We start from the raw sequence: 16039 nt of genomic DNA on the forward strand, positions 1-16039 counted from the left end.
GGATTTCAGGGCAAATAAAGGAAAGTATATCTGGGTTACAATCTTATTCTCAAAGATACTTTTTATTCAGTGTTTGAAAGAAAAATGCAGGGAGGGGAAAACCACTCCAATACCTGCAAACACTAAAGTTGGCTCTTCCAGAACACCTTATATTTACAAAACAATATGGCAGGGCTCTCTGAAGTTGCATTTAGCCATTGAGATGCTATACTTGGAGCATTTCCCCTCCAGGCTCAGGGGTTTTTCAAAATTGTTAAATAAACTCAACTGAGAATCCTTATTCAAATGGAATTGGATATTTCAGCTTCATTTCTAAACTCTTCATTTCTCTACTTTGATAAGCCTTCTTGCCAAAGAAAACGGGGAGAGGGGGATCCTGCACCTCTCGGTCACCTCAGAGCCCCTGATATCTCCCCCTGCCGCCAAAGAAAGAGTTGAGGATGGATAAAGTCTCATGTCATCCGGTAGGACTCCTGCCTACCAGGGCTTAGGCCCTTGTGTTCTGGGCTTTGCCCCTTTGTCCAAACACATGCCAGAAATGTAACAAATCAAACTAGCGGGCTTGGTTCATGACAGAAACACTAGTTTACAGTCTTCCAGTGAAGCATTTCAGGAGGAGGTTGGGGAAAAAAAATTGGGAGAACACAAACCACTCCTTGAATATCAGTGAAGTAACATCATTCACTGTGCTTAAATCTCGAAGCGGGCTGCAATGGCTGGGTGCTTTATGCCTTCCTGGGACATGCCAGGCCTTCTCTTCTGGCCTTGTGCCTGACTCTGGCCACTTCCTCCCCTCATTCCATCCAGAGGAGACTCTTTTGCAGTTCCCAGAAGGTGGCACGCTCTTTTCCAGCCTTGCCTTAGCACACACAGCTCCCTCTTCCTGGAACACCCTCTTTTTCTTGCTTAACGCTCCCTCTTCTAAGACTTCCATGAAGCCTTCCTGGATTGCCACAGTCTGAATTAGATGCCCCTCCTGTGTGTTCTCAAGAGCCACCTGGCTTTGTGCCTTCTGGCGGATGCTGTGTTCACCGCAACTTACTCCTCCTGAGCTCACAGCTAGACTACATGTCCCAGTCACCCTTGCAGTTAACTCCTGTCACATGACCGAGCTCCAGGAAATGAAATATGCATAGAAGTGATGTGTGAAGAGAAATTGTATCCTCTCTACAGTTCTCTGTTTCTTCCACACACTGGCTAAAAGGAGAAAACTCTCTAGCCCTAGAGGAAGACAGAAGCACACAAAGAAGGGGTCTGGGTCCCTACATAACCACAAAGAAAAATGGCACAACCATGAACATCCACTCTGGACTATACATTGAATGAGAAACCTTCATTGCGTCAAGCCACTGAACTCTCAGGGCTCTTCGTTATAGATAGCAGTTAGCTGGCACTGACTAATACATCATAGTGCCTACCCCGCACTGCCTTGCAAGTCATCTGGTCTCTGTGAGTTCCTTGAGGGAAAGGACTCTGTCCTATAGGCCTCATCTCGAGCTCTTAACATAGTGTTTGATACAGAGTAGGGCCACAGTAAATACCTGTGGAAGGAAGGTCAGGAGAGGGAACAAACTTATGAATGGACACTGTAGCACAACAGAAAGTCGGCCCTAGGAACATTTTTACCCTTTGCTCAGAATTAGCTGAGACCCTAGATAAGTCACTTTTGCCTCTCTGCACCAGTGTCCCTGACTGTAAAATGTGGTTAGCAAGATCAGTAGTTCAATTTTAGTGAGCAGTCACTGTCCCCTAAAGGGCTTGTTAACAGGAAGATTGCCGGGCTCATTCCCAGGGTTCCTAATTCAGTTGGTCTGGGGTGGGTCCCAAGAATTTGCATTTCGAGTTAAGTTCCCTGATGATGGTCCGGGGACCAGACTTGGGAACCACTTGCCTAGATGATCTCAGATCCCTGGGAACGGTCAGGGCCTGGTGGTCTCCAGTGGTCAAGCTTATAAGCCAAATCATGCATGATTCTTCCAGAGTTAGTTTGGCATTTGGAACTACTAGATTGGAAATATCCTATGTGTGGCCAATTTGCATTCACAGTACGGAATAAAACTCCCACCTGATAGGAGACTGGTGGCTCCTAAAATTACCCAAGTATTAAAGATAAGAAACTGCAACTGGGGTGCCAGGTTACCTGGTGGGAATTTAAAACCAACCCTTCCTGATCCCTCCCCTTCCCTTGCACACTAGGTAAGGGTATTATGATTGAAACATTTCTGAGCACAAAGAATGCCAAGAAGAGAGCTTCCCCGGTGGCGCAGTGGTTGAGAGTCCGCCTGCCAATGCAGGGCACACGGGTTCGTGCCCCGGTCCGGGAAGATCCCACATGCCGCGGAGCGGCTGGGCCCGTGAGCCATGGCCGCTGAGCCTGTGCGTCCAGAGCCTGTGCTCCGCCACGGGAGAGGCCACAACAGTGAGAGGCACACGTACCGCAAAAAAGAATGCCAAGAAGATGAGGCAAAAAACTTGACCCTAGATTAATCCAAGTTTTCAGTTCGGTGGAACTTTAAAATGCACTGTGAGCTGGCCATGATACCCCATGAATGCCGAGTGTCAGGTGTGCACAGATATTTAAGGACCCAGCTCAGATCACCAGGAGGTGAAAATAACCAGATCTCAGACTTTGATTTAACTGGGAAGACCTCCAACTCCTTTTCACGTCACTTGCATTAAATACACGAGACCAAATGCGGACCACAATATACTGACTGACGCTAAGACTCCACCAGAGCCACGCTTCGTTATCAGACATTTATTTTTTCACATAGCACCCCAGTTTCACAGCATGTACATTTTCCAGAGTTGGAGATTCTCAACCTACTATGTTCTCCACAGACTTTCCAACAAGTGTGAAAGAGAGGCAGTAAGGTTAGCTTGAGTCGACAAGTCGCAATCCAAATATAGGACACCCTGTATTTATTTACGTTTAAGATCAATATACATACAGTTCCCAATGCTTAGCACATGAACGAGCCTCTGGCTGAGTAAAATACTAATACAACTTGCTAGCACATTATCATGAAAAGACAGAGGGCATCAAATATATACTTTGCTGTTCCTCATTTTACAGTTCAATGTAACTGTAGTGAAAAAATATACATTTTTACTTTCGAGGTTAAAATAGACCATCAACTCATTATCTCTCCAGGCCCACAGCTACAAGGAGCAAAATGGCTCTTCCCACCTCTGGCTCACTTGAACATTGGATTTGTGCTGAAGACAAAAAGAATGGCTAAAGGTAAGGGTACACCCCAGCTCCCGGGCTGGCTGCAGCTGAAGCCCTCACACAAGTTACCTTAAAACAAAATAAAACCAACACAACTCAGTTGATCCAGTCTCCATACAAGGCGGTCCCTGCGCCACCTGTCCCATTCCCAGGTCAGGGCTCCCTGAAGGAGCTTTAGGATCCAGTCCTGATGTCTGACACAGTGCTTTAGGACAGAACTGGGACCAGAAGTTCCCCTACCGCAGCCCTCAAACTCCAGTTCTGGCCTGCTTAAGTTCCAGTGTCCTCTGGTCTTCAGAATCATAAACCACTTGCTCCAACCTCCCACAGTCCTGAACTTAGCTTAGAGCAGGGCAGTAGAACCCCCAAAACACAAAAACTAAACACTCCTCAAGTGCTGAGAGCAGAGCAAGACTTCTGTCACTAGAACAAATCCTGTCGACTGAAACGCTGTAATGCCTTTCGGAAAAGGTTCCTTTATCAATCATGTGCGTCAGTAAATGCAGAAAATAACGAGACAAGCCTAAAAGTGACCGTGCACCTGGGATGTCTCCCCACATTCACAGACTGGCTGTTTCAGGGAACACTTAGTAAGGCAACCTCTGAAAGTCTATTTTGGGGAGAACCAGTTGGTATTGCTCTTCACGTCTGCCCCTCTTGGTCTGCTGTTCTTACAGTTGCTCTTAGGAGGGTCACATAACCAGCTACATTTCTCACTGCAAACAGCAAAGTGGGGAGGCTCCTAGAGTAAGACTCTCATGAACTGCCATCGATGACTAATCTGTGGGCGTTGGTGGGCAGCCTCCCTTAACCTGGGCTGAAGGGGAAGCAGAATATGCCACTTCAGGACTGCAAAAGCCCACATCCCCCCACCTCTCACCAGGAATTTGAACCACACTGAGGCAAAAATCTGTAACAAAGCACCCATAACTAAAGTGTAAATTCAAGCGATCCTTTGAAATCAGTTTCAGAAGAGTACACTTGAAACAGAGTAAACCAGTCGGAAAGAGAAACCAAAGTTACTAGCATGTTCTCTTTAACTAGAGAAGAAAAAGACCTCTCAACAGAGATTTCATTTTGTTCACATTCATAACGTTCAAACCACAACCTACTGAGCCCTACTTCTCAGCAATATGGGAAGATCTGGGTGCTATGATATCTGTAATTCTTTTTCTTTAATATTTTACAAATCAAATTCCCTTAGCAATATCTTGTCAGGATAGCCTGTGCTGAACAAATGTTTTTAGCTCTAAGGTGTTATAATGAAACTGAGATCTTTCCAACTACTACATTTGCAAATGGCTGTCTTAATTTCAAGGAAAACATCCATTCCAGACTATTTTCTCATTGATATTCTAAGAGCACATCTATCATTACCATGGTTGTGAGCTCATCTAAGAAATGGACAACTATCATTTAGAAACAGACTAGAATCAAGTCACATGAAGAGAAGAATGTTTCATGATAGTTCAGACGCTACTAGGAAATCAAAGAAAAATCCATGTTTTTGATTACTCACCCTAAACTGTACTGAAACTGAACATTTGCAACCCAAGTAACCCAAGATATATTGAAGAAAACTATAACTTACTACATATTGAGTTCATTTCAATCACAGTAGTCTATTTTAAAAACAAACTCCCATAAGGAATACAGGAATGGAATCTATTCAAAGCAACAGCTGTCAAAAGTTCTGCCAAGAAACTCAGGGTAATTTACTGCATCATGAAAGATGAGGTGTTCTGAAGAACAAATACTTCAATCATATTCTTTCTCTTCAGATTTTAGTTTTTGCTTCAATCCAAGAGAATTATCTAGATCTAAAGCTCACTAAGACCTGTTTTCATATTAAGACTGATAAATTAAGTAAATAAAATTCAACATGGTACATAGAAAAAAACCCTTCTAATCTATTTTTAGTAATGCTCGTGGCGAGAGGACTCAACTGAGAATCCATAAAATCCCAACTCTGCCACCAGCTCCCTCCTTCTATGGATTCTTGGACTAGGAACTGTGGTTTCTTAGGGCCTTGGTCTCCCCACAAGCAAATGCAGGATATGGGAAGGGGTCCTCTCATCCCTGACATCTTACTGTGCAATGAGAAGAAAATGGGCACAGCTCCCAGCTAAGCTGCCTCCTTCTCCTAACCAGACCCAAAGCACTTCTCTAATATTTATCAAGCAGTCAGATCCCTCCAACTAAGGCAAATGCCTGCCTTGATTCCAACACACTCCCCAATTCCAGAAATCTACCTTTTGGGTTTGCTTCATGGCTGCTGGATAGGGAGGTGGCCAAAGCAATAAGCCACATACCAGAGACACTGAGGTACCCAATACGCTGGTGATCTACTCCTACCGTGTTTTCACCCTCGGGACTGTGGGACTCCCATGGAGGAAGACCACTTAACAATAAGGTTATTAAACCCCCGTGGATGGGGGCAACGTCAACATTCTGCCCAGAGACTTCTGCCCAACAAGCTCTTACGCTTGAGTAGTTTTATAGAAGAGGTATAATGGTGATATCAATAACCCAGCCTTCCTATAAATCATATTAAAGGCTCACAGAAACATTATCAGGAGTTATAATCCTAAATTAAATAAAAGTATACATCCTATGAAAATAGAGAAAGAGAGGATGAGCGCTAGTTAGGTAATATCATGTTCTCTGTGTGTGGGGGGGGGTGTAATTGTTTTTTTAAAAATCCACTTCTAGGCAACTAAGAGACTGTGGTCACTCTTAAGTCCAGTCAAGAAGGTGCGGTGGAGATATTATTGGTGTGGGCTTTAATGCAATGCCTATGTTAAAGTACTGGTTAGACTGTGCAATGCATGAGGCTTCGATTGTCCAATGCAAGTTTTTTCATTTAATGAAATCCAAGCTAACTAAACAAAACCCCAACCTCCGAATTTGCCTCACTCTGGCCTTGGCTTGATCGGAGAAAAACATGTCAATATTTTAAAAACGCATAACATAGACTAACATTCTTTAGTTTATATGTCTGCTTAATGGATATGAAGTGCTATCTGGAGTGTGTGCATATGTCCTGGAAGACTATGAGATGAAGTGCATATGCTAGTCTTTCCTGGATTGAATGGAACAAAAGGCAAACATGATAATGAAACGTCTGTGACAAGGACACTGTTGATAAAATGTGTTGCAGCCCCCAGATCTCAAAACAGGTGAAAAGAGGTTACCTAAAAAATGTGCACTCACCCATTCATAATCTTAGGAAGGGTTTAAACTGACTCTGAACCCCTCCCACAGGGACAAAAAAGGCAGCCAAAAGGGAAGGAAAGGGGGACTAGAGAAATAGTTCAAGTCCTGTGATTTTCAAAATCCAAGCAATTCAGAATCCTTTAATATGCACAGAACAGAATCAACAAATTGGTTTGTTTTGGAAAAGCATCATCGTTTGAGCGTTTCTCTTCTGTCATTAAGCTATTGATAAAGCTTAATGGAGTAAGAAAGCATTAAAACAAAAGCCTACTTCTTCTAAAAGCAGTCAACTCTATTGAAATCAAAGGCTTAGTCCCGCGTACCGCAAACCTATCCTAAACCACTTCAGAAAGGACCTAGCACACCTCACCCCGCTATCCTAAGAATCGGTAAATTAGCAAAATGCACAAGAGACCGCATGTCTTGCCATCCGTCTTCTGAAGTGATGTTAAAGCTGGCGAGGCCGGATACCTGGGAGGGTCGATCAATTCCCACTTTCAACTTGAGCTTACAGGAGAAGCAGAGGCTATGTAAATTTCTATAGAGTACTGGCTCCTGCAATTTGAGCTTACTGTTTTACATCACTTACAGTGGAGTCGGTTGGGCGCCTCTGAACTGCACATAAAGCAATCCCTTCCCAAGGGTACACTTCACAGAGAACAAAATAGTCATATATCCAGTGTGAGGATCGGCTTTCTTTCATTATTTCTTCATACCCAATACACTTACGATCCGGGTTAAAATAACAAAGACAAAAATAACTACCAGAGATTGTTGCATTACTGGTAACAACCATCGCCCCTTCTTCCCTAGTTTGAATGCCTGGGTTCAGACGACAAATATTTATCAGTCCAAACAGTCTCATCAGCCGTTCACATTTGATGGGTGGTTTCCAAATTCATGCATTTACAGATACGTTAACCCGTGCAGGATAGAAGTAGAGACCTGACAACTATTTATTTAATTTGATCGGGCAAGGCAGCTCAGGCAGATTTCTCTTGCCCAAAAATCTACATGAAAGGGCTGAGTTGTCTGGGTTGACGGCTTAGCTGGGCCAAGTTAAATAGATCATGGACAAAACTACTACTTTACAGAGGTGTAAAGACTGAATAAGTCTTTGCCATTCAATAGAAAACAATAGTCATGTATTATTTATAGCTAGATATAATATCAAGATGGCACTAGAGAAGCAATTTTTGGCATATAGTGGTGGAGGGCACGGCGCCAGTCTAAAGCTAATGCTTTTGTTTTCTTCTCCTTTTTGTTTTTATTATCATCATGCCAAAGACTATCCAGTTGGAATCACAATTATTCAGGAAACCAATCTACTGTATATGATATACATACGAAAATAAAACAAGCATCCTGAAGGTACTGGATTACAAGGTTTTGTACAAGTCATAAATTCTTTAAATAAGTAATGCTCTAAATTGTTTTTATTTGCTAGAAGATTGGTTTTGGGTAAGGAGCAACATCTAACACCTTGAGGAAGTACTTAAGAATGGGAGGTAAATCCCACTGATAGTTACAATTTCAAGTGTGATAATCAGTTGTATTTTTTCCACCACAGTAAAACATACACGTGAAGCACAAAAGAAAAGGTGATATGGGTTATATTCCGCCGCTAAGAGCTTTTGACACAGTCTCAGACATCTATGACAAGTAGTTGCGTTGAAACATTCAAAGGAAAGATCTTGGCAGGAAAGGTCACCCACTGTTACTTGAATCTTGGGGGTCACAACACAGTGACTGGACGAAGTTGTTCCAGTTGGTTTTCCAATGCAATCCGTTCTTGATGAACCTCCTGAGTTGTACAAAACAAAGAGAAGAGAGGGGTCATTTCCTGGGTTCATCCCTACTTCATCAGATACTGAAAAGAAACTTATGACTGGACCCACAAGCATTTAGGTGCCATATGACTCAAGGACAAGTGGACTGGGAGGCATCATATTTAAAGCTGGTGACCGGACACAGGAGGCTTCACAATTTGCAGTCTCTCGACTCCTTTCTTAAGATGATGAAATGAAAGTGATTGACCAACCCTCCCCACCCCCCACACCTAAATCTCACCCTCAGTTTTAACAGCGACTGGCACAGAATGATGTTAAAAATTTTTTTAAATGATTGGAAGGGAGCAGAAAAGCAAAAGCAGACTCCTAATATTGAGAGGCGAGCCATCAGGACTACATCTCTAGTTGCAATCTCTTGTTTCCACTCCAGCACCATACTGGATTAGGACTGAGGGATGAGAAAGGGCACTGGTCATCCTTCCACCAAAGTGTCATCCAGGTTCCTGCATAAATTATGGCTGAAAGTGTGACTTCTTGGCTAAAGGTAGAAAACAGGATCCACAATCTGCTATTTGGGAATTCAAACTTTGAGCCCTAAAACAGACCTACTGGCAGGGAGAGATGGGGACACGTAAAGGCACTCTGAAGTAGAATCAGTCAAGGTGGGAAGGAATTCTGTATAAAGGCTCAATTCTGGGCTTCCCTGGTGGCGCAGTGGTTGAGAGTCCGCCTGCCGATGCAGGGGACACGGGTTCGTGCCCCGGTCCGGGAAGATCCCACATGCCACGGAGCGGCTGGGCCCGTGAGCCACGGCCGCTGAGCCTGCGTGTCTGGTGCCTGTGCTCCGCAACGGGAGAGGCCACAACAGTGAGAGGCCTGCGTACCACACAAAAAACCAAAAAAACAAAACAAAACAAAACAAACAATAAAGGCTCAATTCTGAGACGTCCCAGAAGAAACAACATGCTAATAGTAGCGTAGAACTCAACAAACATTTATTCACCCACCCTCCTACCTACCATCCAACAGTCTTTGAGTATCTATCTACTATGGGCCCGATTCTGCTCTGGGTGTGATGATACCACCAAGGAACAAGATAGATCAAACCAATGCCCTCGCAGGGCTCATACTCAAATGGCTAGAGAAAGACAAGAAAGTCAAAAGAAAAAAGAAAAAAAACGAGATACTTTCAGAAGGAAATAAATAAGATGATGTAATAGAGAGTAATGTGGGGGATCTGGGAGAAAGGTGGAGAGGGTGGTCCGGGAAGGCTTCTCAAAGCGGATGCTACTGAGCAGAGGCTTGGATGAAGTGAGAGGTGAGCCACATGAAGATACAGGCGAAGCATATTCAGGGAGATAAAATGGCAACTGCTAAGGCCCCAAAGGAGGGAACAAGCTTAGTGTATTTGATGAACCAAAAGGCCTGTGTGACCAGAGCAGAGGAGACAATTAAGACCTTGGCAGGAGCTAAAGTCAAAGAGTTAGGCAGGCACCTTGTGGACAGAATAAGGAGTGTGGATGGATTCAATAAGGATTCAAAGTGTACGGCAACGAGGACTTTGAATCAGGAAAGGCATTCGGCCTAACTTAGAATTCAGAATTTTCACTCTGGCTACTACGTAGACAATGGATTGTAGCAGGACAAGAGTGGAAGCAGGGAACAGTTGGGAGGTTACTGAATGGAACCAGGTGAGAAATGAAAATGGCTTAGATCAGGTAGCAGCCATAAAGATAGAGAGAAGGAGATGGATTCTGGACATAATTTAAATCTAGAACTAATAGGAGATGTTGATGAAGGTGATATAGGAAAGAAGGAAAGGAATTTGGGATTGAGCAACTGGGCGGCTGGTAGTGTGGTATTAACTGAGAACAAGAAGATTGGATGAGAAATGGGCATTTCAAGGAGAGGGTTGGGAGTGAAGCATCTGAGATGTGTATCAGATATATTACGAGAAAAGTTGAATAAGCAGTTGTAAATACATGTCTAGAGCTTAGAAGAAAGAGAAGTAGGGCTTGAGGCATAAATTTATGAGGTTGGATAGCCTTCAAAGCCATAGGATTATGTAACAACACCCAGCAAAATAATATATTGGGTTGGCCAAAAAGTCCGTTCTGTTTTTCCACAGCATCTTTCGGAAAAGCCCGAACTTTTTGGCCAACCCGATAGATGGAGGCTGCAGGTAAAGACAGAACTTAACATATGTACCAAACTCATTCCCTACTGCAACTCTACTAAAACAATTTTTTTAACTGGCGGGGTGTGCATGGTCATAGACACACAAGGACAGGGAAGACAAAAGGGAAGAGGTGATAACGATAAAATTGGTAAACTGGAAGGCAAACTGATGAATGCTGAATGAATTAGCAAATCCAGGAAAAATAAATGTGGGGATTCTCCTAGGTGCTGAATACGTCTCTTCCAGTTACGCATCATGGAACTGGAGAAAGTAACCACAGGGTGGACTCGGGGATAAACTGAACCCACTGTGACAAGGACCTGAGCTACAACTCCACTGATCACCTGACCTCCATAAGCTCCTACTCTTAACTGGTGGATCATAGTGATGTTTTGGGTCTCCTGGAATAAGTATCAGTTCAGAGCCTGTGTCCAGTAATCCCCCCTAAATCTGATGAGTCCCTTTTCCCCAGTGCACAGTCACACACTTTGGGAAGGGCTGGGAGAAAGATTAACAATATAAACTTTTGGCTGCAGAGTACGGTCCTTCCTAAAGGTGACTCAGAGGCCCCTTTATGCAAGGGTTCTGTATCTGTAAACTGACTTAGTCTGGGAACTGACTGAGAAGCCATGACTAGAGCTCTGCTTGATGATTCTTCAGACTTCTGTCCACTAGACCTAGAACTTTTTCACTTCTACAGATCAAGTAAAGAAAAGTGAACTGCAAGCTAAGCATGGGGATAAAACAAGAACCAATCCGATTTCACACAGAAGAATCCCTGAAAGATTCAAATTGGCAGCACCAGATACCTATGAAAGTGGGAGTGCAAGAGGGGAGGATGACTGGCTTAAATAAGTTTTGCTTGAAAGTCTGCTTCAGAAGTAATTAGATCCCCGAATCCTTCCTGCCACTATGGTAGAACACTGAAGGTTTATTTCTTTGAAAGGTAAAACAGATGGCCTCTGGATTAGCAATAGAGAGATACAATTAAGGACTAGAAATTGGACTGGAAATAGGGGGGTTAAATGAATGCCCTGAATGCTGAGAACCAGAGCCCTCTCCTCCACTGAACCAGGTCTTCCCTCCATGCAGGAGACCACAAGAGTCTCCTCCCTGAGGACTCCAACCAGACCAAGAGGAAACAGCAAATGACACTGTCTTTGGGGGCTCCCCAACTCTATAGCTCAGCCAAACTGGGGGAGAATGAAGCTCAAAGTTGACAAGCCCCACAACAGGCTATGAACTTGCAATATACATTCTCATCCTCCTACTAAATATAAGCAGAGAAGGACCATCAGCTATTGAAGGAAAGTATCTAATTAGAAGTGTACACAACAACAAAAAAAGCAAGTATTGAGGAAGAAGAAAAACTACCATTAAGAGAAGATATTACAACACCGAAACAAGAATAGGATGCCATTGAAAAGAATCAGAGAACAACAACAAAAATGAACTCTTGGTTATTAAACACAGGAGATGTACAGTTTAAAAAATAAGTATGTCTCCACATACAGACGAAAGAAGAGAAAAGAAAGAAACTAGAAAAGAAAAATTAGAAAACCAAACTAAGAAGTCCAGTGTCTGAAAACTTTCAGGAAGGGAGAACAGAGAAAATGGGGGAAGGGAGGTCAATAAAATTCAAGAAAACTCCGAGAACTGAGGAATATGGGCTTCCCAATTAAAAGGTCCTACCAAATATAGAGACCAATGGATAATAGTGACCTACGCCAAAGCAAAGGTAGGGGCAGGGGGAGGCAAAAGCAAACTGCAAAACAGAAACGAGGTCACATACAAAGATCCATAAAACAGAATGAAGTGTGACATTTTACAAATTTTTTTATTATCATATGGTAAAATTGACTCTTTTCTTTTATTGTACAGTTCTACAAATGTTAACACATATAGATTTGTGAAACCACCACCACAAAGAGGGTTCAATACAGTTCCAACAACCAAAAAGCTCCCTGGAACTACTCACTGATATACAAACCTTCACCTCATACATAACCCTTGACAACCAGTGGTCTGTTTTCCAGCACTATAGTTTTGCCTTTTCAAAAATGTCAAATAAAAGGAATCATGCAGTACATAACCCTTTGACACTGGCTTGTCTCACGTAGCATAACACCTTTCAGTTTCATTCAAATTGCTACGTGTATCATTCCTTTTGCCTGATGAGTACTATTTCATCATACTCCATTTATCCATTCATCCTTTGAAGGACATTTGAGTTTTTTTCACGTTTCCACTATCATATAAAACTGCTATGAACATTTGTGTACAGGTTTTTGAGTGAACATAAATTTTTCATTTCACTAAGGTAGATACCCAGGAGTGGAACTGCTGGGTCACAAGGTTAAATGTATATATAACTTCATAAGAAAATGCCCAACAGTTACTCAGGGTGGGGTATCATTTGGCATTCTCACCACCAATTCACGAGGGTTCCAGTTGCCAGCACTTGATGCTGTCACGATTTTCTGTTTTAGCAATTCTATCACTGTGTATACTGGTCTGTGATCATGGTTTCAATTTGCATTTGCCTAATGCCTAACAATGCTGAATATCTTCTCACATGTTTACTTGCCATCCTTATATCCTCTTTGGTGAAGTGTCTGTTCACGTCCTTTGCCCATTTTTAAATTGAGTTGGTTGAGCTTTGAGAGTTCTTATTACTGAGTTCTTTATATAATCTGGACACTAGTCCTTTGTCAAATACGTGGGCTGCAAATATTTTCTCCTAGTCTGTAGCTTGTCTCTTAATTCTCTTGACAGTGTTTTTGGCAGAGTAAAAGTTTTAATTTTGATAAAGCCCAATTTATTGATTTTTTTTGTTATAGATTGCGCTTTTGGCATCATTTCTAACCCCGGGTCACAATAACTTTTTCCTACGTTTTCTTCTACAGGTTTTATACCTTTATGTTCTACATTTGCATCTATGATCCATTTCAAGTTAATCTTTGTATCAGGAGTGAGGTCTTCGATCAAGGTTCATTTTTTTTACAGATGGATGACCAACTGCTACAAAACAGTTTCTTGAAAAGACCATCCTTTCCTCAATGAACTGATTTTGTACCTTTGTCAAAGATCGAATGCCTATATTCATGTGGTCTACTTCAGGACTCCCAATCCCTCTCCACTGATCTATCATCAATCCCACACTGTCTTGATTACTGAAGCTTGATACTAAAAGTGATTCCTCTACCTTTGTTCTTCTTTTGCAAATTTGTTTTAGCTATTCTAGTTCCTTGGCCCTTATATATAAATTACAGGATAGGCTGGTCTATATCTACAAAATATCCTGTTGGGATTTTGATTGGTTGCAATGAATCTCTAGATCACTTTGGAGGAAAAAAGTATCACTACTATGTTGAGTCTTTCAATCCACAAACAGCATATGTCTCTCCCTTTATTTAGGTCTTCTTGGATTTCTTTTAGCACCATTTTGTAGTTTTCAGTATACAGATCCTGTGTTTTACGATGAATTTATACTTAAGTATTTCATTTGGTGGAGGGGGCGAGCTATTATGAATGGTATTGTTTTTCAAATTTCTGTGATCAGTTGTTCATTGCTTGTATATAGGAATATAATTGCTTTCTGTATGACTTTATATTCTGTGACCTTCATAAGCTCAATTAGAAAATGAAATTTTAAGAAACAGTTCAATTTGCAATAGTGTCGCCAAAAACAAGGGAACAAATTTAACAAAAGACACATAATACTTACACACTCAGAACCACTGAGAGGAGTGTTTTCTAAAATCTAAACAATTAGAGAGAGAATCTTGAAAAATTTATACTGCCTGATTTCAACACTTACAGAAATCAAGACCGTGTAGTACCAATATAAAGATCAACAAATAAGGGCCAGACTGAAGCTGGAATGGGGCCAGTGTGAGGCATCAGGTGAATAAATTTTCTTTTAAGGCCGAAAAGCGAGTTAACCTTACGCAAGATAACCATGAATTACAGCAGCCACAGCAAGAACTTCTAACCCAGATAAGCTTTTCCATTTACAAGGTGCCCTAGAAAAAAAAGGGTTCTCGGCCAAGCACTCACTAAAAAAAGAAGAGGGCAAACTAATTTTCCACCTCTTCATGAGCTTCTGGTGGCCAGGATAAGACCAGGTGGGACATCCCACTCGCTCCAGAGCCTACAGAATCCTGGGGAAAACTGGCAGAAGAAAGCAAAGGCTGTGTGGCTGACAGGGGCTTGGTGCTCCAGCCAGGTGTCAGGCCTGTGCCTCTGAGGTGGGAGAGACGAGTTCAGGACATTGGTCCACCAGAGACCTCCTGGCTCCATGTAGTATCAAACACCAAAAGCTCTCCCAGAGATCTCCATCTCAACGCTAAGACCCAGATCCACTGAACAACCAGCAAGCTACGGTGTTGGACACCCTATGCCAAACAACTAGCAAGACAGGAACACAACCCCACCCATTAGCAGAGAGGCTGCCTAAAATCATAGTAAGATCACAGATGCCCCAAAACACACCAATGATGCGGTCCTGCCCACCAGAAAGACAAGATGCAGCCTCATCCACCAGAACACAGGCACTAGTCGTCTCCACCAGGAAGCCTACACACCCCACTGAACCAATCTTAGCCACACGGGGCAGATACCAAAAACACCAGGAACTACAAACCTACAGCCTGCGAAAAGGAGACCCCAAATACAGTAAGTTAATCAAAATGAGAAGACAGAGAAACACACAGCAGATGAAGGAGCAAGGTAAAAACCCACCAGAGCAAACCAATGAAGAGGAAATAGGCAGTCTACCCGAGAAAGAATCCAGAATAATGATAGTAAAGATGATCCAAAATCTTGGAAATAGAATGGAGAAAATATAAGAAACGTTTAACAAGGACCTAGAAGAACTAAAGAGCAAACAAACAATGATGAACAACACAATAAATGAAATTAAAAATTCTCTAGAAGGAATCAATAGCAGAATAACTGAGGCAGAAGGACAGATAAGTGACCTGGAAGATAAAAGAGTGGAAATAACTACTGCAGAGCAGGACAATGAAAAAATAATGAAAAGAATTGAGGATAGTCTCAGAGACCTCTGGGACAGCATGAAACTCACCAACATTCAAATTACAGGGGTCCTAGAAGAAGAAGAGAAAAAGAAAGGGACTGAGAAAATATTTGAAGATATTATAATTGAAATCTTCCCTAAGATGGGAAAGGAAATAGTCAATTAAGTCCAGGAAGCACAGAGAGTTCCATACAGGATAAACCCAAGGAGAAACACGCCAAGACACATATTAATCAAACTATCAAAAATTAAATACACAGAAAGAATATTAAAAGCAGCAAGGGAAAAACAACAAATAACATACAAGGGAATCCCCATAAGGTTAACGGCTGATCTTTCAGCAGAAACTCTGCAAGCCAGAAGCGACTGGCAGGACATATTTAAAGTGATGAATGGGAAAAACCTACAACCAAGATTACTCTACCCAGCAAGGTTCTCATTCAGATTCCATGGAGAAATTAAAACCTTTACAGAAAAGCAAAAGCTAAGAGAATTCAGCACCACCAAACCAGCTTTACAACAAATGCTAAAGGAACTTCTCTAGGCAGGAAACACAAGAGAAGGAAAAGACCTACAATAAC

The 16039-nt window shown here is 42.2% G+C and overlaps 1 protein-coding gene across 2 annotated transcripts in view; it reads right to left on the bottom strand.

Moving 5' to 3' along the window:
- Positions 1 to 7986: 7986 nt before the first annotated feature.
- Positions 7987 to 16039, bottom strand: part of REPS2 (RALBP1 associated Eps domain containing 2) — a 221126-nt gene continuing 213073 nt past the window's right edge. For both annotated transcript variants that reach the window (XM_024740315.1, XM_024740314.1), the window contains exon 18: positions 7987 to 8252. In XM_024740315.1, the coding sequence (XP_024596083.1) occupies positions 8184 to 8252 (69 nt within the window). In that variant the 3' untranslated portion in view covers positions 7987 to 8183. The remainder of the gene's footprint in view (positions 8253 to 16039) is intronic.

Source organism: Neophocaena asiaeorientalis, unplaced genomic scaffold (genome assembly GCF_003031525.2).
Source record: "Neophocaena asiaeorientalis asiaeorientalis breed wild unplaced genomic scaffold, Neophocaena_asiaeorientalis_V1.1 scaffold657, whole genome shotgun sequence".
In the NCBI taxonomy this organism is placed as follows: Eukaryota; Metazoa; Chordata; class Mammalia; order Artiodactyla; family Phocoenidae; genus Neophocaena; species Neophocaena asiaeorientalis.